The 24746-nt window shown below is 34.4% G+C and overlaps 1 protein-coding gene across 50 annotated transcripts in view; it reads right to left on the minus strand.

Annotated features, from left to right (window-relative positions):
- LOC145261258 (uncharacterized) overlaps window positions 1-24746 on the minus strand; it is a 652396-nt gene that overhangs the window by 521107 nt on the left and 106543 nt on the right. For all 50 annotated transcript variants that reach the window (XM_080119659.1, XM_080119671.1, XM_080119664.1 and 47 more), the window contains exon 6: window positions 3391-3773. In XM_080119659.1, coding sequence (XP_079975785.1) covers window positions 3391-3773 — 383 coding nt within the window. The remainder of the gene's footprint in view (window positions 1-3390; window positions 3774-24746) is intronic.

Here is a 24746-nt window from a genome sequence, read left to right on the forward strand (position 1 = left end):
CTCAACGATAAAGGCAGCGTTAGACACAAGGTCTGTTTTTAATGTAGGGAATATCAAGTTCCTTAGTATCAGACACTCTGGCTTGGGACAAATATAAACATTGCTTCAATCTATAAGGATTTCTCCTTTACTGGGGCGTCGGGGTTTTACGTTGCGAGTGAAACAGGCGAATTTGCAAGTGATTTTTCCAAGTGGCAATTAAAAATACAAAAAAAAAACGCTGATATTTTGGCGATTGTGTTTTTTCACCAACAATCTTCCAAAGCTTATTACTGAGTGAAAAATGTTTTTTTAAACTTTTTTTTTTAATAAAGCCAGCAAAGTCAAATTATTTAAACGATATAAGGTTTAATAAAATAATATACGCTATTTTTTAACAAAGGATGTTTTTAAAAAATGTTCTAAAAAAATCTTAACATAAAATTCAGTGCATATTTAGAATTATGCTTATTTAAAAAGATATTTTTTTTAAATCTTTAAATATTTATGATGTATGTACTAGTTACGGAACGAAGATGTCATATTCTAAAAATCATGTGGGTTTAGCAAGTAACTTTTCTATTTGGCTAGTAAACGAAAATATTTAGTTGTCAAAGGTCAACTAAAGATAAATTTATCCGTAGAGCCCTGGACCAGAAAAGATGAACTGGAGTATCAAAACCGATAATACACTTTGTTCCTAGAAAGAAGTTTGTTACGCTTATGTTTGAAATAACATTTTCGCCAGATTGTCATGCTTAAGTTTGAAACAGAATTTGCGTCGGTCTATCCAGCTTATGCTGAATATAATTTCCGTTGGTCTGTCATGCTTGTTTGAAATATAATTTTCGTTGCCCTGTCATACTTGTTTGAAATATAATTTTCGTTGGTCTGTCATGCTTGTTTGAAATATAATTTTCGTTGGTCTGTCATGCTTGTTTGAAATATAATTTTCGTTTCACTGTTATACTATTTTGAAATATAATTTTCGTTGGTCTGTCATGCTTTTTTGAAATATAATTTTCGTTGGTCTGTCATGCTTGTTTGAAATATAATTTTCGTTGGTCTGTCATGCTTGTTTGAAATATAATTTTCGTTGGTCTGTCATGCTTGTTTGAAATATAATTTTCGTTACACTGTCATGCTTGTTTGAAATATAATTTTCGTTGGTCTGTCATGCTTGTTCGAAATAGAATTTTCGGTGGACTGTCATACTTGCTTGAAATATAATTTTTATTGGACTGTCATGCTTAAGATCGATATAGCATTTTCATTAGTTTGTCACGCTAAAGCTTGAAATACATTTCAATTGCAAATCGTCCACATTAAATGAATGCATATTTCAAATATCTGTTCTTGTTATGTTATTTTTATTCAATCCATGCTTTATGGCAAAACATGTGACCCACTTTGCAAGAAGTTGTCAGTAACCAATTGATTGGGATCCAAAGAATCCTGTTTCAGATCTTTGAGACTTTGAAGGATGCGACTTACAAGGCTTGCTTATGAGATCGTTTAATCTATGGCAAGCAGCCCGGGAGAACTGGAGATTTTGTTACCAAAAAGAAGAGTATCCTGTTATCATCTCGACATTCCTTGTACTTTCTCTTGGCATGCTTTCGACAAAACTGCAAATTTGTCAGATTTGATATTTGTTGCAACGATTTGACACCATTTTTTTTTTTTTTTTTAGTCTACTACTTTTTTGTTGTCTTTATCAACTTGAATGTCTTTTAAATCATTGCGAAAGACCCTTAAACAAAAATGAAAGCCTGTTCTTTAGTTTATAATCAAAGTATTTTTGCTTCACTCTTGGAAGGACACCATCTGATTCCAAACTCCAATTCTATTTTATTTCCTACCAATTTAGCCCCATCCCCATTTAGTGATCGACTTGCTTATTTTCGGTTTTAAACAAACCGGAAAACAGTTGGCTGTTTATTTATTTTTTTTTTTTTCAGAAAGGCTTGGGATTGTCTGCTTCTAAATTCCAATTCTATTTTATTTCCTACCAATTAAGCCTCCAGTCTCATTAAAAAAATCGACTTTCTTGTTTTCGGTTTCAAACAAACCGGAAACAGTAGACAGTTTATTTTTATGAAGACTTCGGAGGGGGGGGTCTTATTAAGCTGTTTTGTTTGATTCCTTTATTTTGTTTTCAGTGTTTACTCCGTTTTCTTATGCCACTCCCGATTATTTTCTAATGAATCGTTAATTCACTGCCTGCATGTTTGGATGGTCGGGTTTCGATCCTGACTTGAGGGAGTTGTCTGTCTAGCCGCACTGATGAGCTGTGATACAGCGAAACAATACTTTATGTGGATGACTATATATAGCTTGGACGCTATGTACTGTTCATAACTTTATGTGCATATGTATATATATATGTATACAGATATATATTAAAAAGTTTGACTCATGCCCAGGTAACCTACATCTAAAATTTCAAGTGTTTAGACCCAAAATTGGTGGAGGAGTTTGGTAGAGTTTTCAAAGGTTAACTCTTTCAACTGTGACCTCCTGGCAGCCAAATTTCCGCCCACAAATTGATTTAAAAGCTTGCTACATGTCTGAATACCCTTTATGTAAAATTTCAAATGTTTAAACCAAACATTTGCTGAATAGTTTGCTAGAGACCGCAAAGGTTAAAAAAATTTTAACTTTGACTCCTTGGAAGCTAAATTTTCGGCCAAAAACCGATTAAAAAGGTTGCCCTATGTCTGAATACACTTTATGTAAAATTTCAAATGTTTAGACCAAAAATTAGCTGAGAGGTCAAATTTGTTTTAACTTTGACCCCAAGTTTCACCTCTTAACATTTATTGTTTTGGGCTCAAATCATGTTTAAAAGTTTGATACATGTCCAAGGAATCTACATCTAAATTTTGAGTGTGGTCGAGTTTTCAACGGTCAAATCGTTGAACTTTGACCCCTTGACAGACAAATTTCTGGCCGAAAACCGATTAAAAAGATTTTCTCAAATCTCAATGCTCCTCATGTCAAATCTCGAGTCTGTAGACTGAAAATTGACAGAGTAATTTGGTAGGGAAATGTACACAGACAGACAGACACACAAACAATTTCACTTTTATAAATATATAGATATATATTAACTAGCTAACCCTTATAAAGTAAGGTGGCGAATATCACTCAAAACCAGTTCTCCGGAATACTGCAGATTTATAATCAGCTCAATAGCGAGTACAACTTATAAATTAAATAATAATGTGTAATTTATACCTGTAAAACTAATAAATTAAATAATACTGCAATGCAATTTACACAGGTATAGCGAGTAAATTAAATAATAATATCGTTTAATTCACACAGGTAAATCTTGTAAATTAAAAAAAGGTATTTCATAAAATAATAATGTGATAAGAAATCCTAAGAAATAGCTTTTTAACCTACCTCTTCGGTATCAATTTCTCGGAATGCTGATTCCAATTCTCTTGCAGCCCTGTTCATTCTTGTCGTAATCCCAGAAATGGAGATATCCATGTGCTCATTATTGGATGAAGATTTGTCTTGAAATTGATTGGAACCGACTTTATTGTCTGTGGAATCTTCAGTATTCGAATCTCGGTTTCTAATTCTCGTGACACTTGGAAAACTTCTGTTGCCAGAATCTTCTGTTTGGGATTTATTCTCAGACGGACGTTCTGCCGAGGGAACTGTCTTTGGCTGATCTGAAATTGTCATTTTAAGAGAGGACGTGGGTGTCGCAATGTTTCGTGTGATCGGTTGATCATACGTCATCTTTGATTCTTTTCTTCTTTGGAAAATTTCTGTCTCTGTGAAAAAAAAAGTTTCAAAGATATAAATTGATCCAAATTTCATTGATTAATGTACATATATAAAAGCGAAAATGTGTGTTTGTATGTATATGTGTTTGTGTGTCCGCTAAAACCTTTTGACAGACAGAACAAAAATTGACAAACTTGGTATTATATTGAAGTTCCATCCTTCGCCCGAAAAATATCGAAAAATTGGCCAAAAACGTTAATTTTTTCACCCTGAAATCGACAATTTTCTACGGGGGGGGGGTCAACAAAAACCGTCCTCTCATGACGACGACCGGTTCTACGCATGCGTCAGATGACTTCATGACCTGATTTAGTTTAAATAGTTGAAGAACTGACTAAATTTCATGTACGTCGTATTAACTCGGTTGGTTAGAGCGTTGGGTCATTGTCTAAACGTTTTGGGTTCGAATCGTGGTGTGAGATGTCTTGTTTTTTTTCGATTTTTTAAATTTAAATATTGAAGCAGGGTTATTTAAGTCATTTTTTTAAAGTATGTAACGTTCGTTTTTCTGGGGTTTTTTTTACTTCGCTTATTCTAAGGTTTTCATTAACACCCCCGATCGACCACACACACCTAAAAATACCCGGGTACCCACCGATTTTTTAAATTTTAATATCGAAACAGGCTTATTTAAGCCATTTTTCACGTGTTTTTTTGTTTGTTTGTTTTAACGTTCGTTTTTCTGTTTTCTTTTTTGTTTTTTCGATTTTTACATTTAACATCGTTCGTTTGCCTTACGTTAGCTTTTTTGTGTTTTTTTTTTTCGATGTTTCGATTACCCCCCCCCTCTCCCGGGTACCCCCCGCTTTCTCTTTTCTTCTTTTACTTCGATTATTCTTAGCTTTTCATTAACAACCACACACACCTACAAACACTCGGGCAACGCCGGGTACCCCCCCCCCGCTAGTTTCAAATAAAATGAAGTACAGACGAGACGCAATCTCATTTATATTAATCATCATCATCATCATCATCATCATCATCATCATCATCATCATTATCATCTACTGCAAAAGGGATATATTCATTTGAAGTAGCTGAGTGATCTTGGCTAAATATTCAGTTTATAATCTAGCAAGTCGCCTGACCAAACGAATATTCATGGTCGGAGCTGGTATTCCTTAGCTGGAAGCTTGAGGCATACCTTTCTACGTTTCTCCCCGGTGGCTCTACCAGTCGGTATTTATAGGTAAACTAGCGAATAGCGAATCATATTCTTAGAAGGAGTAACCTGGATGCATTCATATATATATATATATATATATATATATATATATATATATATATATATATATATATATATGAATGCATCCGGGTTATATATATATATAAAAGTGAAATTGCCTGTGTGTATCTGTCTGTGTGTGTAGATTTCCCTACCAAATTACTCTGTCAATTTTCAGTCTACAGGCTCGAGATTTGACATTCGGGGTATTGAGATATGGGAAAATATTTTTAATCGGTTTTCGCCCAGAAACTTGGCAGTTAAGGGGTCAAAGTTCAACGATTTGATCTTTGAAAACTCTACCAAACTCCTCCGCCGATTATGGATGTAAACACTTGAAATTTTAGATGTAGGTTACTTGGACATGGATCAAACTTCTTAATTTGATTTGAGCCTAAAAGAAGTTGTAGTCCGGAGGGAAGCAGGCAGACGGAACAGAGTTCCACAGGCGTGCAGTTCTAAGAAAGAAGCTTTGTTCATGGAATCTGCGTTTTGATTTAGGCACAGATATAGAGTGGGGGAAATTTTTCACAGTGGATTCAGCTAGACGGGTGTTTTTCGTGAAAGATTGGCGAGGGGGGACCAGAGATTGGAGTTCAGACGAGCATCTGCCATGGAAATAACGATAAAACAAGGACAGGCTCGCAACGTCTCTTCTGTGGGAGAGAGGTTGCAGGGTAGAGAAAAGGGCATCCCCCACTAAGCCACGAAGTCTATTTTGTACTCTGTCAAGGCAGGATAGGCTGTTTTTAGCAGCTCCTGCCCAGATATGGCAAGAGTATTCCATCCTTGGACGTACTTGGCTTTTATATAGATAGAGAATTGCATCCGTAGTGAGATATCTTCTGGAGCGGTAGAAGGATCCCACCATCTTTCCAGCGACCTTGGCAACAGACTTGATATACGTGTTCCATTTCAGATCAGGAGTAAAGGTCAACCCCAGAAGCTTGTCAAAACACGGGGCCTCACCCAGACGAGAGCCATCCATCACAATTGATGCCAGATGGGGATCAGAGCGTTGATGATGTAAGGATAGCAGTTTGGTTTTGGATGCATTAAAGGTAACCAGCCACATCTTCCCCCACTGAACCACGCGCTCGAGATCAGAGGAGAGAGAATCAGAGAGAACTTTGTCATTTACAGCCTTTGATGTGTTGCCGTAGATGGTCGTGTCATCAGCATAGATGTCAACGAATGATTTAAGTATGTGTTTAGGGAGGTCATTGATGTAGATCAGGAAGAGAGTTGGGCCCAGGATTGACCCCTGAGGGACTCCAGCATTTATATTGCAGGCCTCCGATTTTTGTCCATCTACCACTACTCTTATGAGCCTATCAGAGAGAAATGATTTAATGATTGAGAAAACATTTCCAGTTATACCGTAGCTGGAAATCTTGTGAAGTAGACCCTTATGCCATACCTTGTCGAAGGCCTTTGATATGTCGAGAGCAATTGCCCTAGAAAGGAAGCCTTTGTCAAGAGATTCACTAATCCTGTGGGATATAACCGTCAGCACATCTGCGGTAGATCTTGCAGAGCGGAAACCATATTGTGTGTCACTAAGAAGGTTATTCCTGCTGAGGTGGTTGACTATTTCTCTATTTAATATGGATTCCAGCAACTTACTCATAACACACAGGAGACTTATTGGTCTGTATTGAGAGGGAGATGACTTATCACCTGAATTCTTAAATACAGGGCAAACTGATGAGGTCTTCCAGGGAGTCGGAAAGCACTTCTCCTTAAGGCAGCGCTTAAATAGTTTCGTAAGTATGGGAGCAAGTTCTGGTTGAAGCTTTTTTAACACTATAATTGGGATGCCATCAGGGCCAGTTGCTTTACTGGAATCTAGATTCTTTATTAGCTTGGCGACCTCATGCACGGATATTTGTATGTTACCTAGCTTGTTCTGTGTTATAGGAGGAAATATTGGGAGTTGATGGCCTTCGTCGCATAGGGTAGAATTAGCTGCAAAGTTCTTTGCAAATAGTTTGGCCTTGTCTGACGCTGACGAGATGACCTCTGGTCCATTGATAATGGTTGGGATAGAACGCACACTTCTGTTCAGGATCCTATTTGTTATTTGCCAAAACTGGTGGGATCCAAGCCGCTGATCAGCTACCTTGGATTTAACAGACTGGGCATATAGCTCTCTTGCATTTTTTATTACTCTTTTACAGTGGTTGCTGGCAGACCTAAAAGCAGCTTTAGTCTCAGTGCATCTATTACGTTGGTAGCTATGGAAAAAGTGATTTCTGTGCGCGATAGCAGCAGCACATTCTGGGGAGAACCATGGCTGGCTGTTAGGTTTTTGTTGGAATTTTTTAGATGGTATGAATTGGTCTATGCCTGCAATTAACCATTCGGTCAGATCTGATACTATAGAGGACACATACTTTTTAAACGTGGAGTGCAGAGGTAAATCAGATATGAATGTACGGAAGCTATCCCAGTCGGCCATAGAGTATCGACGTCTTCAAGTCCAATGTTAACAAATTCCTAATGAACCGCCCCCTTAAGTAAACATTTCAGCAAATCTCCTCACTAACGTAATGTACTTGCAATAACCCTTATCCCTGAGTGGCTTCCGGGCCTTGATAAGTGGTGATTACTGTGTAAAAAAAAAAAAAAAAAGAATAAATGTTAAGGGGTCAAAGTTTTAAAAAATTTGACCTCTCAGCCAATTTTTGGTCTAAACATTTAAAATTTTACGTAAAGTATATTCAGACATAGGGCAACCTTTTTAATTTGTTTTTTGCCAAAAATTTGGCTGCCAAGGGGTCAAAGGTCAAAGGATTTGACCTTTGCATTCTCTAGCAAGATATATATATATATATATATATATATATATATATATATATATATATATATATATATATATTAAAAAATAATAATAGTTACATTCAAGTCAAGGTATGAATGAAGACTTATTTAAACAGTTACAAGATCCAATTTGTGAAGTTTGGTGAAACAGGGCAACATTCAATCCATTGATAGTATGTACAGTATTGGAACTTGGAATATTCAGATCGTATGGATGTGTGGATCTCTGAGGGATTAGAGTGAGGATGTTGGAAAAATGTTGTAGTGTAGAAATTATAGTTTGTAGAGGATTTAAATGATTTAAATGATTTAAATGATTTAAATGATTAAATTTAAAGTTAAAGGAAGAAAAGTTACGATTAGTGTTAATATCGCGAGATTACCATCAATTAAATGTGATTAAAATTCGAAAGTTGGTTGTTTGTGAAGAGTAGTGTGGGGTTAAGGCTGTGGTGATCTGGGACTGGTTACTAAGTGAAAAATTTCTTTACACCTGGACTTCAATGTTGGTATTCTTTTGTTATTCTGTTATTCTGTTATTCTGTATATCAAATTGATATTCTTTTATTATTTTCTATGTCAAATCTTTAAAATATATAATCTTTAAAATATGACGAAAGGTGGACCTGTAAATTCACCCTTGTCTGTTCATCTTTCCGCACTTTTCTCAATAATTACGCCTTGGAATTTTTTGAAATTTTACACAAACATTAAACATGATATGAGTAAAAAAAAAGTAAGAAAACAGATTTTCCAGGAAAACTCCGGTGCCCTCCTCTCCCCCTAGGGATGCCTTTCAGGTTAAAATGGCTAAAATTAACACTTTGGTGCTTATTAAAAAAAATTGATGCTTTGGATTTTTATAAAACTTTCTGAAAAGTTGTAACTAACTGATTTCTATATAGTTTTGTTTGTCTATACTTCACAATAACTCTTGCGTGTGCCCCGGGGGCTCTTTTAGGGTTAATAAAAACACTCCATTTTTGGAACTATTTTACCATATTTGTCCAAAATTTTTTGTGTATGTTTATTTAGCAGTTTTCTATGGTGTTGAACTCAAATTTAAATATGTTAAGGCCTTGGGGACTTTTGGGACTAAATGGGGGGGGGGTGCAAATGATGAAATTAGTCATTTCTTTTTTTGCATGGTGCAGAATATGAATTTACATATGGGAAGGTCTAAAACTGCACCATTTGTTCATTTTCACGAAGTTGACATTTCCTGGCGAATTTTTGAGCTAAAAGAGGATGGGTGGGGGCAAATGCTGAACTTAGTCATTTTTTATGCCTCGTTCACTGTGCATTCACGGGGGACCATGCATGCTTCACTTGTTTTTCTTTTGTTTTTATTCTTTTTCTTCATTTATCCAATCTCTTTTTATTTTTTTATTTTTTTGTTTTTATTCCAAATTTTCTTTATTTCCATTTCATTTGGGTTTTTTTTCATTTTTGTTCATGTTTTCTTTTATAAATTTCTTTCCATTTATTTTTCCTCTATTCTTTTCTTTCATTTCTTCCTTTTTCACGTTTTTTTCTTTCCTTTGTATTTTTTGTTTCATTTAATTTTCTTTCTTTTTCCATTTTCTGTCTTTCTTTTAATTTATTTTTCTTTACTTTAATTTTTTCTATTTTCTGTATATTTTTCTCATCCTTTCTTTTCATTATTTCTTACTCTTTCTTTTATTTTTGTTTTATTTTTACTTTTGTTTCATTGTTTTTTACATATTCTTTTTTATTCCATTTCTTTCATTTCTTTGGTCCTGGATATGACCTTAAACTATATCCAGTGGTGAGGCCCCAGCTTGCGGGCTTTGGGGAGTGTGGAGCCACCCTTTAATTGCCATTGGCCCCAGGTCCACTCTGACCTGGAGTAGTAGTACCTGTTAGGGTCTCAACTATGGGTTAAATAGAAACTGATTTGAAAACAACAAATATATTCTATTAAAAATTTTCCTTCAAAATCTTTGGATTCGGCATTAAATAACCCGAAAAGGGTTGATATGCCGTAAAACAAAACCAACCAACCAACCCACTTTCATTTCTTTATTCTCTTTTTCTTTCAACTTTCTTTGCTTGTCGTTTTCTTTGTCCATTTATTATATTCGCGAGCTAAACTCCGTGGAAATCACGTGATTCTTTTTACATCAATATGTACAATGTACTGTTCTTTTTTTTTTTTTACTTGGGAGTCACCACTTATCACGGCCCAAACAGGCCTTGGGGACTTTTGGGGCTAAATGGGATGGAATGCTGAACTCAGTCATTTTTTATGCCTCATTCACTGTGCATGATTCACTTCTCACCACTTATCTTTCAAGCAGCAACACCAAACTTTTGCTTGATTACATATAACTAGCAGCATCAGATATCACCATTAAAAATGAGTGATAAAAATTTGAATAATTAGACACTATCTTTCGAAGCTTATAACTACTTGAAAAATGTAATTCAAACCCTAATTTTTTTTCAATAAAAGGAGCAAAGACTAAGTTTTAAAATAATAAAAGGTTTAATAGAAAAATATGCAATGTTTTTTTTAATCGGTTTTCTTTAAAAAAAAGATTTCAAGAAATTCAGCGAATTTTAACTTACTCCGAATATAAAAATATATATAAATTCCAAAAAATCACTTACCTACAAAAAAAAATAATAATCAATGGGTGCTTCCATTCATTTTTAAGAATTTATCCATATTTATATTTTATATTCCATGTACATTTTTAAATAAAAGAATTTTTCAAGCGAGGATAAGAAAAGAACGCGATTTTAAATTGTTATGTTCGATGTTCAGACCGGAGTTGTTTACCTTTTTTTGTGGTTGAAAAATACAGAAGCCCATAACGGCCATAATGGTGCGTGAAAAAAGTTAAATTATTTTTGGTCGTCTTCCCTTTGAATTTTTGATATGTGTCTAATCTCCCCTTTGAATTTCTGACATGTGTTTGCTGTCAACAGTAAAGTTAGTCAATATGGATCACCGTATTTGAAAAATGATCATATTTCACTCATCAGTTGAATAAGTAAGTTGTCGTTTAAAAACAAACTAGCCGACAATTTTTCCATTTTTTAAAAAATTTTCTTTAAGAATTACATGAGTTTTTGATTTAAAATATTTTATTTCTTCATTATGCAATGAATTTTTTTGTTTCAAAAATCTAAAAACAACAACAATATTGAATGAAATAAAAAAACATTGATGTAGGTGTCCAATTTTTACTGGACAATATTTTCCAAATATGAGCTTCCACTTAAAAAAAATCAATGCGTTTTTTTTTTTTAAAAAAGGTTTTAAACTTTTGACTTTACAGGTAAATTTGCACATAACTATTTTTCTTAATTAGATTATTTTATTTATTGATTTTTTTATCTTCAATTTGTGATATATAAACCTTAGGTGAGAAAATTAATTATTTTCATTTTAATAGACATTTCAAAATGGGGGGGGGGATAAAAAAAACACCTTTGTCTAGAATATTATACTCGGTTTATTGAAAAGAGCATAAAATTTCACATTAAACCTGCAAATATCGTAAAAATTGAACCAATAGAAAAATTTTGATAGATTTTTAAATTGGAAAAATTGAAAAAAAATGAACTCGTAAAATTCAATTCATTTCATTACGTAGAAAAAATGAGCGCGTGCATGCACTTTGTAAACACTTTTTTCAAAAAATAAAAAATAATATTTCTATTATTTAAAAGGAAAAACTTTAATAGTTTATTTTGGAAGTATATTCCATAAAGAAATTAAACAACACACTTTAAAAAAAGAAATTACGAGTTTTCTATATTTTATTCGCAGTTTTGTGTTAAGGGTGTCAAAAATTCCCCCAAAAATTTCTGACACAGCTAACATATAACCACCGAAGATATCATAAATAAATAATTATTCACAGAATATATTAATTGTAAGCATTTTTTTTTCTTGGCGTTGAAAGACGAAACCTGGATGAGAGGCATCATGTGCTGGAGTGTACAAAAGATGTAACGAGATGGTAGCATTAACGCATTTTCATTTCTTTACCTCATTTTATTCGTCTTACTATGTCTGTTTTTCTTTGCATCTGTTTGTTTGTTCAATTAATTGTGTTTATTTGTTTTTATATTCGTTTGTAGGTTGAAGTATAGGCAAGTGATTGCAACTTCCGGTATCGATTGAATTGCACTTTCTGGCCCACCTATACAACGCCATTAACGCTTTGGATATTAAAGATAAAGTGACCAAAATTCAAATGCTGGTCACTGAAGGCGTGGTATTGTATTATCATCACGTTTGTTTGGTATGTCGCTGTCTGCTTTCGCCTGTCACCATGAAACGTATATATGTAACAAATGTAACCCCTGAACATGTACGTTACGCAATATGTTTTCATTTATTGAGATTGTCGGACTGATTTCCTCATCTTGGTTTTTATTGTCACAACGTTTCGGCCGTTTTGCCCTCCGACCTTCATCAGGTGTTTTGTATCGAACTGGGGAACCGTTTGTTAGGAGTCTCGAACCCAACCCTTTATTATTATTATTATTACGGGGGGTGGGGACCATGTTCGGACTCCAGCTAGGCTCTGGGACATAGTTGCTGATTCTCTGTTTTGAATGTTACTTTTCACTGCCTTCGTTCAGGATTGTAAACTTTGATACAACGTCTAGGACCACTCGGCCATATGTCACTAGAACAATTCTTAGTTGGTTTTTGTTAATGTTAAACCTACGTTGTAATTCAAGGTTTTCTCTCTCTATTAGAGGTGTCCAAATGGCATTCAGTTCTATGCTTGGTTTGCTCAGTAGGTTGTTATGTCCGAGCATGTGAGCTGTTTCTTTAAGTTTTCTCACTTAGCTAGAGTCCGAACACGGAACCCCCGTAATAATGAAGTCTGAACACGGTAACCCAGTAATAATAATAAAGGGTTGGGTCCGAGACTCCTAACAAACGGTTCCCCAGTTCGATACAAAACACCTGATGAAGGCCGGAGGGCAAAACGGCCGAAACGGTGTGACTATAACAACCAAGATGAGGAAGTCAGTCCGACAATCTCAATACAATCTCAAAAATACAGACAATTACAATATGTTTTATTCTTTATTTTTCAACATTATGTTTAATGTACATTTTTCATATTATTATAATTTATCTTTATGTCATTATCTGGTTTCGTACATTTAACGTATATCTGTATTACATGTTGTATTTAGATGAAAATGGAGATAAAAAGTACTTCTTAGACCAGGGTTTCCCAAAGTGGGCTCCACAGAGCCCTGGGGCTCCATAAAAGGCTGAAGAGCTTCGGAAGCCATTTCTTGAAGAGGACCAAATGCTTTATATGGAAAAATTAAATGGCTGCAGACATTTAATTTTTAATATTTATTTTACTATAAATAAATATTATAGATAAATACAGGTGTAAAGAGATTCAGGATGGTTCATTAAAAATAAAATAAAAAATAAATTAATACAAAATGCAACAATTTTTTATTAATCAAAAACAAAAAATGGTTGTAAACATTATCATTAGTTAGTGTTAAAATTTGAAATTAATGTTTTTCATATTTATTTTAGAAATTATCTTGATAGTGCTCTGTGAAAAACCTTTGCCTTACTCAGAGGCTCCATGGTGTGTGTGTGTGTGTGTGTGTGTGTGTGTGTGTGTGTGTGTGTGTGTGTGTGTGTGTACTAGCAGGGATATCCGACGTTACCCAGGATTGAATTAGGATCAACAAATGGTTCACACTTCCAATAATTTTATCGCCATCAAAATCGGTGAAATCGCCCATTTTTCAATCTAATCGATTGATTGCCTGTTTTTGTAGGGGACCCAACATGATGCACTGGGAGAAAGCTTCACATGCCTGCCTGCAGTGACTTACTCCACAATACATCGTAGTCTACATTGCACTGTAGAGAACCTACTGTTAATTTTATTCAATTACTTTTATAATGGATTAAATTTAAGTTTAAAATACAAAAGTTAAAGTATTATGGTTCAGTTGTGCTCTAAACAGAAACACTCATTTCGAACACGCCCCTGTCTAATCAAAGAACCTACTGTTGTTTTTATACGCGATGCCCTTCTGCTTGTGCGGTGATAAAACTTATAAAATACAATTGTGATTTTAATCTGTATCAGAGTGTTAACTTTGGTCAAAATCAAACTGTTCTTTTTTTTTAATCAGATTTTTTCAATTACCGATTTTTAGTAATTATCGGGAGTGTTCTGACTAAAAAAAAAACTTATCTAAGAACACTGCCAGATACATAAAGTACATTTGTGTTAAGTTTCAAAAAATTAGACCCAGCTGTTTCCGAGTTCATCGTGAACAAACTCTGTCTCACACACATACATAATGTGCCTTTTATATATATATATATATATATATATATATATATATATATATATATATATATATATATATATATAAGGAATGAAAAAATGTACCAGCGGTGGTTGACGTTATGTTTAAAAAAATAGAAAAAACCGAATGAAATTATTAAAAAATCAACGTTTCGTCCTTGTCTCAGAGGACATCTTCAGGATAATTGAAATAAAAATGTGATAAAAGAAAAAGTCATAGATCGTGCGAAAAAAGACAGTTTTTTAAAATCCAACCCATGTCGGGAAAGGACGAATATGTGTGCGTATGGGAAGGTTGTTTGATGTCTATATATACAATTTTAAAATGCATTTAAAATAAATATGTACATTTTTTTTTTTTTTTTTTTTTTTTTTTCTCTTCTGCGAAACTACTCATTTTCCTGAAACATTCAAAGAAAAACGGCTAGCCAGGATCCACCCTGATACCTTGCTCTTTGATTATTATTTTCCCTATGCTAGGGGTTAAATGGTAGAAGCCTTTTCTTTGCGTAATAGTATTAGTATTCAAAATTAGTGCTGATTCTAAAAGTCTTCTTTTAGCTCTATCTATCACATATTTAATAATTTTCGCTTGATCTAAATTAAATGAGTGATCGTGTTCTGCACAATGGCAAAAGAGTGCATATATATATATATATATATTAGGGATAGGAGGATTCCAATATTTTTTCCGATTTCGATACAATTACCGATTCCGATTCTTTATAAATCTCTAAATGTTTTACTATAAAGTTGTTATTTTTCACGATTACTGTAAAAACATATGTCAAATAGGCAAATATTTTCTCAAATGTAATGATACATTTGTGAGGGATGATCTATCGATTTTGTTTTACTAATAGTTTAAAATTACTATATAGTCATTATTTTAGTATTACTATAAGCGGGAGAATATTTTTCTTTAAAGAAAATAAAAAAACAATTAAAAGAATCGTTTTTAGCATCAGAAAATGGGCACAATTTTTTGTGATACACAAAAAAGTTCTGATTTTTTCGATTCCCGATTCCGATTCCGATTAACCATCCCAGCAGTAATATATATAAAAAAACAAAAAAAAACCCACTAACCTAGTTTTAAAACAGATCCTTTGTCCGATAAAATGCATGCCCATTGGCTGATAGGAAGGGGCGCGGTGGATACTAGAAAGCTGATTGGCTAACTAAATCCTCAATAGAAGAGGACCATATAAAAACGATAAACAACCACAGAATTCGCGCATAAGCCTGAGGAATCCTAGAGTGGATGAAACATCGAATATTCAGTGTAGCTTAATCGCCATATATATTTTATAAATTACTATATATATATATATATATATATATATATATATATATATATATATATATATATATATATATATATGTCAGATTAGTGAGATACAACCCCAGCAGAATACTCAGTTATTAAGAAAATTCCCACAAATAAGAGTGTAATATTCAGGCTTGATAACTGATGAAAAATGATAACCCATTAGTAAAAAAAAAGTTGTACATTAAATAAATATTTTCTCATTTTCTATAAACTTATGTTAGTTCTATTTGGATGCAACCTTTTATTTATGATGATGATGATAATGATGATGATGATGATGATGATGATGATGATGATGGCAGGCAGTTGCGGAACACCCATATTCAATTGCACCCTGGGTTGGTCTACAGCTTCTTTGATGGCTGATTAATCCTATCTTTGAGTGGCATAGGCGACCGTATCTGTCACAGTTGAAAGTAGGCTCATTTGGTGGTATTTCTTGCCTCCTCCGTTGGCATTTGAACTTTTGGTTGTTTCTAAACTTTCTCTCTCCATACTCCAGTTTGGACCTGATGGTGGAGCGCCATAGGTCACTGTCTTTGGCAAGTTTTTCCCAGTTTTGCATGTTAATGCCCAGCATTTTGAGATCACGCTTACAGATGTCCTTGTAGTGCAACTGAGATCTGCCCATTTTTCTGTTGCCTAAAGTTAGTTTGTCAAAGAGTACCGTTCTTTGGGGTAATTGTACTAAATTTGGGGGTAATTACGCCAACTAAAAAAGTGCTCTTTATATGCATGGTTGCCAAAAGAACACTTTTAGCTAGTTGGCGAAATTACCCCTTGCCTGGCTTCAGTGTGTTGATTGCTTTGTTGAGCTCCATTAGTGTTGGCTTGATATCAAGCTCGTACATAGTTGGATGGAGTTTGGTCTCCTGGATGATATATGGTGAGACTATGATCTGATAGCCATACAGATCAGTGTAGTGCTCAACTCAGCATTCCATTTGCTTCCCAGTATCTGTGATCATTTCTCCATTCAGGGATTTTAAAGGAGCAGTTTTGCTTTTAGTTGGACCGAGAGCTTTCTTTATGTCTTGGTACAAGTCTTTGTATGTTTCCAGTGTCCGAGGCTGATTGGATTTGCTCACTGAGCTTGAACCAGTAGTCGTTTATGCATAGTCTGGCAAATTTGTGAAAATTTGGTCTTGCTGCACCGAGGGCCTGTAGGGAATTGGCAGCTGGTTGTTGCTTATTTGTTAGGAAGGCCAATCGTTTAGCCTCGATGGCTGGGAGGAGTTTGTTAGCCTTGGCTTCAAACCAATCGTTGATGGTGCAAGTGCTTTTTCCAAATACTTTAACAGCACTGGTGTAGATGATGTCGCAAAGTCAGGTCCACCTCTTGTTTATGTCTTTCTTTTGAGGGGGGGGTACAACAAGGGCATCGTTCAACAGTGTGCTGAACTCTGTGACCTTTCTCGCCTTTTTCGCCTTTCTCCCCTTTCACTCCTTTCTCCCCTTTGTCCCCTTTCTCATTTCAGTGTTGTTTAATTTTGCTTTTGGTCTTGCTCGGTGCATCTTTCTTGATCATAGTTTGGTCATACAGCATACCAAAGTGTGGTCGGTGTCGCAATCTGCACTGGTAGGATCTTGTAAGGCTGATAGAGTTCAGGAAGGCACATCTGGTGATAGACCTAGGATGTTGTCATGAGACTCTCCGTTTTGAAAAGGTGTTAGTTATGCAGAGTCCATGGTATGAGCAGAACTCTAGTAGGCGCTGGACATTTTTATCTTCCCGACACCGAAATGGCCGAGGGAGAAAAGCCAGTTAACATGGCAGAATCCTACACAGGCATTCAAGTCATCCAGAATGATTAGGTGTTCATCATTTGGTATGCTTCTGATCAGTGAATCCGGTTGGTTGTAGTAGAAGTCTTTTGCATCTGGCATAGCTGCAAGGGTTGGGGCATATGAACAGATAATACATAGACTACCATAGTTGGTGTCAAGCTGCAGTTTAGTTAGCCTTTCTATGCTGTTAATTGCTGGTATGATGGATGTGAGTAAGGTGTTTTTCACTGCAATGCGAGCCTGTCTCTGTTTTACCGTTATTTTCATGGCAAGTGCTCGTCTGAGCTCCAATCTGTGGTCCCTTCTTGCCAAACATTCACGAGAAACACTCGTCTAGCTGAAAACACTATCAATAATTTCCCCCACTCTTTATCTGTGCCTAAACTTAAACGCGGATTCCATGAACAAAGCTTTTTTCTTAGAACTGCACACCTATGGAACTCACTCCCATTTGCCTGCTTTCCAGCTGACTATAATATGGTCGTCTTCATAACATAAACAAGTTCTTGATGAGCCGTTCCCCTTAAGTAATCCAATTTACCAAATTTCCACTGCTATCAATTACTATGTCACTGTCCCATTACACTTATTAACCTTATCCTCGAGTGGCCTCTGGGCCTTGATAATTGGTGCTTCCTTTGTAAAAAAAAAAAAAAGAAAACACCATGCACCAGATCCATCAACAGATGTAGCTGACGTCAATTCGACCCTAGTGATTTATCTTTGATATTTCTATCGTTCATGTTCCAATCATTTGTTCGTGTTTATTTGCCCCGGGGGGGGGGGGGAGCTGGTTGCCGTTTCAAGACAAAACAACAGTTTCAAGAAACGTCCCCACGGCAAACCAGGTAAATCTCCCCGGGTTCACGACTGTGACTGTGTTACATGTCATCGTGGTTATGCTGCATACAGATTGGTGTAGCAAGAACCATGGAATTTCCACAGGTTTGTGCTAATTTCTTTTCTTATTTGACATTTTCTAAAGAGAATAAGATTGATTCAAATTCAGATCCAATTCCTCATTGGTTCCAACGAAGTAAATTAGACGGAATCGTATTTGGCATTCTCCTATTTTCTAATCATTTACTTGTTTTTTTTTTGTTTGTTTTTTTTTAATATTTCTTCTTTTTTTTTTTTTTTTTGATGCTTGCTAACCATCTCTCGTAACAAAGCATAGTTCCTTGCTTCCATAAAAAACTATAAGAAATGATATTGCTCATTTAACCATTAATTGACAAACACGTGTTGAAATTATGTTCCTATTTTCTTGCCTACGCACGAGGGCAGAGTTAGACACAAGGCCGGTTTTTAATGTGGGGAAAATCCAGTTCCCCAAGAAGGGGAACTCTCGATAGGAACAAGAATAAAAATTGTCTCAGTCATGAAGGATTTTTCCTCCATTGACCGAGGACAGAAAAGGTGAAGCATAGTATTAGAACAGACGCTAAACTTTGTTCCTATCTAACGTTTAGCAATGAATAATTACGTCAGCTTCCCAATTGATTTTGAAGACTCAATATTTGATCACTGATTCCATCAGTCAACTAAGAGTAAATTGCTCCCTCCGGTTGAAGGTTTCGTTTTATTTTACGATATATCAAACTTCTTTTCTTTTTTTTTTTTTTAATCCAGTATTTTTTTTTTATTTAATCCAGTATTTTTTTTAATCCAGTATTTTTTTTTGTTATTTAATCCAGTAATTTTTTTTATTTAATCTAGTAATTTTTTTTATTTAATCCAGTAAATTTTTTTTTATTTAATCCAGTATTTTTTTTTATTTAAGCCAGTATTATTTTTATTTTATCAAGTAATTTCTTTTTTTGTTGTTATTTAATCCAATAATTTTTTTTGTTGTTATTTAATCTAGTAAATGTTTTTTTTTAAATCAAGTAATTTTTTTATTTTATTTAATCCAGTATTTTTGTAAAATGGTTTTAAGGTTCAAGTTATTTATATCTTCAAATATTGTTTAACAGAGCGCACATGAGCGCGTATGAAAATGTGAGCAGCACCCGAAGGATGGATGGCAAGCAATTGTCTTAGCAGCAGATGGGCGTATAAGAAATGGCTATCTACGGTCGGCGTGAAGTGGCGCAGAAGTGAGAGACTTTTAAGCTGGTGTTGGGACGGCAGCATCATGGTAATAAATGCTTTTGTTAAAAAAAAGAAAGGAAAACTGAGTCGGATTTTTTCCTTTTCCTTTCCGCCGGTGCCGGACAGCGTGAGAATCCGGGAGAGGTTTGAACAGTAACAAACACGGTTTGAGCGTATCAATCATGTTACAATTGTTCGGTTTAGAATCTTGTCAGAGACTCATTCAACCTATTAGATAATAATCACGTTTCCACACACGCACGTGAACAGAAGTTCATCGAGTAGACGTAAACAAAATACTATTTTCTTTCAAATTTGGTTCCTTTATACTCATTAAATCTTGTCACATGACACGTGATCACATGGGCTTATCACGTAATCGCATGGGTTTATCACGTTCTTCTCTAGAAAACAAGTCACGCCTCTTGCATTTTATTATTCTGATTTCCATGCGCCGGTAGCAGAGAAAGCACACCTTCTGTTTCTTCGAGATAAGATTGTGTGAGGCATATTGCCATATATTTTTTTATAACTTACTACCTAGCTCTACCTATGTATTGAGCAATGTTGAAGTAAATACTGAAAATTTACACATAAAATTATATTTTCGTATATTAATTTCTGTGATTAAATAAAGTAGTCATATATTTATATATATATATATATATATATATATATATATATATATATATATATATATATATATATATATAAGTAATGTGATTAATAATTTAAAATTTAAAAAACAAATTATAATTAAATTAAAAATCAGTTTCACAAGAAGGAACAACAACAAAATCAATTATCTGTACGATCGTTTCGGAAAACCGTGTTTTTATTGTGGTAGACATCAAGTTACGGACAATAATTATTACATATAGTTTTTTAATAAACAAGGTCTCCTCATCAGCAAATTTTAAAGGGTTTTTATTAAATCTAAAAGACACCATAAATAAACCTAGCATTAAAAGTAATGCAGATGTATCTTTTAGTTTTTCGCCTTTTGAAATCAGGAACTATGGTTAAAATACTCATATGTGATGTTTGCTATAGCTTTTCACCTTATTTGAAATGAGGAGACCTTGTTTATTAAAAAACTATGTAATAATTATTGTCCGTAACTTGATGTCTACCACAATAAAAACACGGTTTTCCGAAACGATCGTACAGATAATTGATTTTGTTGTTGTTCCTTCTTGTGAAACTGATTTTTAATTTAATTATAATTTGTTTTTTAAATTTTAAATTATCAATCACATTACTTAATATTAAATTAGCTCTAGGATATTTACCTATCAAGCTTTTCACCTTATTTCAATAAGCTTATTATATATCTAAATTACAACGAGCACTTTTTCTTTCCTGTATTTTAATGAAACTAGTGATTTCACTGTTACATTGAAATACACTCAGCTCTTTAGACTATTGTTCTAATTTCCTTTAAATTATATATATATATATATATATATATATATATATATATATATATATATATATATATATATATATATATATACTAGCAGAGCTAGTTAGTAAGTTATAAAATATATATGGCGATTAAGCTACACTAAATATTCCGCGTTAAATCCACTAATCCTAGAGTGGATGAAACGTGGAATATTCAGTGTAGCTTAATCGCCATATATATTTTTATAACTTACTAACTAGCTCTATCTACGTATTGAGCACTGTTGAAGTAAATACTTAAAGTTTATGCATAAATCTATACTTTCATATAGTAATTTATGTGAGTAAATGAAGTAATTATATATATATATATATATATATATATATATATATATATAGTCATCCACATACAGTACTGTTTCGCTGTTTCACAGCTCATCAGTGCGGCTAGACATATATATATATATATGATTAGTTTTTTTGGGAAAAATATATATATATATATATAATATATAATAAGAAGGACAGAGCTGTAAAGTAGAAATTTACAAAAAGTTTTTATTATTCGGCAGAATACTACAAAGCTGGTAGCTAGGTACTCCTTAATCCGTGGAGTTTCAAAGAAAGCAAATTCTTCTCACCAGAGGAAAAACTGTTAGCAAAATAATCAGAAAGTCACGCTGAAATTTTATTAACGTTTCTATGGATTTGCTGGTTACTACATAGGATGAAACTTACAGTTTTATGAGTTGTAGTCACAAAAACTTTAAAAACATAAGAATATATATATATATATATATATATTAAATTTGTCTTTACATAAGCAGTAGTTTGTTGCTACACAATCATGAACATGTTTCGTTCTACTAGTATTTACTAACTAGAGACCTCATCAGGCAACAACCCCTATTTTCGAAAACGGAATTCTAAAAAAAAAAATAAATAAAAGATACTAGTAGACCGAAACATGCTCATGACTGTGTAGCAACAAACTACTGCTTATGTAAAGAAAAATTTAATATGTAACTTGCTCTACTGCTGTATTGACCACTCTTGTATAAACCTCGTTATATTTCACTGGTTACCCTACCTTTGAAAAATAGCTTCCTCAAATTATATATATATATATATATATATATATGATCATCATTCAATCCCGGGCAGCGTCAGCTCACCACGCTAGTAATACGATAAAACAAGTTCATGCTCCTATGTACATTTTCACACTGCACGCCTTTTTTTTTTTAAGATGGTATCACATTTTCAGCAAAGATGATGATTAGTGATTAATCTGGTTTTGTAAAGTTAAACAATTTTAAAATGAATTGTTCCGAAATCAAATTATGCTGTCCTGACTAAAACTGCACCTATTCCTCATTGGTTCTAAGAAAGCAAATTAAGCAGATTTTTTGGCATTTTTCCAACTCTGCAATTGATCAGTTCCTCATCAGAACAACTATAACGTTTTTTTTTGTTTTTTTTTTTTTTGTTTTTTTTTGTTTTGTTTTGATGCTCTAGGTCCAATCTCCAAACAGGACACCGTTCCTCCGCTCCGCAAAGCATATATAACACATGAGATTAGTCGTTTATGTATTAATAGGCGTCGAAATCATGTTATCCGGCGTTAAACAATGGTATAAACAATACATGGAAATAGATTATATCTCGTTTTTCAACAGATAATAAATAGCCAGCATTCCTTACCAACTAAGGCATGCAACCACCGTATAAATCTTGGCTGCAAAAGACATTTGAAGCACATGATGGTGTGGTGGTTATGGCAGCAGTGGTAAATTTGGTGGTTGAGAAAAGAAACCAAAATTATCATCATGGGGGCGGGGTGATAAGAGAATTGATACTCCTAAACATTTTGGCATTTCTTCTAATTCCATCATAGCATATATATATATATATATATATATATATATATATATATATATATATATATATATATACTAGCAGGTCACACGGTGTGGCCTGGTCGTAAGATACGCTTAAATATGATATTTTAATTCATGCAAATTATATATTTATTATTATAAAGACAATAACCCTTATCCCTGAGTGGCTTGCGGGCCTTGATATGTGGTGACCACCTTGTAAAAAAAAAAAAAAAATTTCTCTATCGATTGTGATAGTGAACCTAATCAATGGTAGTGAGATCAAAACTAAAATAAAAATATGACTTGGGTGCCATCAGCTAGAATCGAAACCAAAACATACAACTCTTCATCCTCATTGCTTTGCCTCTGAGCCACACAATATAACATAAATGCGGATGTAACTTAGGGGTCGATCATTGGGCCTTTATTATTCCTAATATTCATAAATGACCTCCCTGATAAAATTGTCTCTGAGATGAGTATATTTGCTGATAACAGGCATGAGGGGAAAACAAATGAATACTTATCCAAGGCAATGGTGGAAACCCTAGAGGAAGACCTTCAGTCTGTAGTGGAATGGGGTCAAAAATGGATGGTCACATTCAATGCTGTCAAGACTAAGCTTGTTTTCTTCAATAATTACAAGAAACCTTTTCAACCACCAATAGCTATGACGAAAGATACATTACCTGATAGTCCTTCTTTCAAACTCCTCGACTTAATGTTCACAGGGAAAATGAGTTGAAACTAATACATCAAGGGCATTACCGTGGCTGCTGTGAGGAAGGTGGGCTCTCTCTACTGTGCTAGAAAGTTACTTACACCTTAAAGTACCCTGTACCTCTACAAGGCCACCATTCGCCCATGTATGGAGTATTGTTATCATATTTGGGCTGGTGCATCTGTTACTAGTCTCTCGCTCCTGGACAAGGTTCAAAAGAGAGTCGCCAACCTAATAGGTCCCGAACTATCAGCTAGGTTCCAGTCTCTGTCTTATCGACGAAATGTTGCATTCCTCTACCAGTTTTACAAGTATTTTAATAGTAGATGCTCCGATGTCCTTGTTCCCCTTCAACATAAATTCCTCCGACAAACCCAATAAGCAGCAAAATCCCACCCCTACACAGTAGAGATCCCCAGATGCCAGAAAGCCTTCTACTCTAACAGTTTCTTTCTCATAACTGCTAGACTTAGGAATTCCCTTCCAGGTCCCTGCTTCACCGACTGTACTGACATGCAGAAGTTCAGTCCATATTGTTAACCACTTAGGCACCGTCACTCATGCAAGCACATTGAGTAACATAGGCACACATTTTATTTTTCTTTGTAAATTTTAACATTTAGGTGGTGCATGTATATAAAGTTATTTATTTAAGTCCATATCTTACTGATGGGTCACCACTTATCAGAGCCCAGAGGCTACTCAAGGATAAGAGTTAAAATAATTGTTGGTTGAACGATGATCGCTGTCACAGGAGGATTGAAAACGGTGAGTGGAATTTTCTAAGGGACAGCTAAACAAGTATTGGTTTACATTAAACTTGAAAACGACCATGCAGTATTCGGTTGGGAAGCAGGCTAGTGATAGTATTTAAACATTAATCTTCTTCAGCAGTGTTCTTACATTTTAATACTCGGACCCAACACGTTGTGTCTGCGACAGTCGCAAGGAAGAAAACAAAAGGAAGAAATTCGACTCCACATTTTTTTCAGTTGAAATAAAAGGCATTTATTCATGGTACTTTCTAAACTAACGCATTGCATCTTGTTTAAATGTCTTCTCTGTTCGTACTGTCTGCCATGTAATTAACAAAACCTTGCCATCTCAACATGGGCTTAAAAGTATCTCACACCACTACGAGGCCAGATGTCAATCTCAATACTTTTTTCTCTTGTCCTTTTCTTTTCTTTCTCTTTCTCCACTGTGATGTCATTTTGCATACTGGCTCAGTCATTTGCATGTGGGTTATGCTGCTGCTGCTGTTACAAACGCTCACAGATTGGATGTTCTATGAAAGACACTTTTTTCATGGAAGTTCTGTTTTTTTGTTTCTGGA

This window comes from Euprymna scolopes, chromosome 37, assembly GCF_053919585.1.
Source record: "Euprymna scolopes isolate OS-2025 chromosome 37, ASM5391958v1, whole genome shotgun sequence".
Classification (NCBI taxonomy): domain Eukaryota; kingdom Metazoa; phylum Mollusca; class Cephalopoda; order Sepiida; family Sepiolidae; genus Euprymna; species Euprymna scolopes.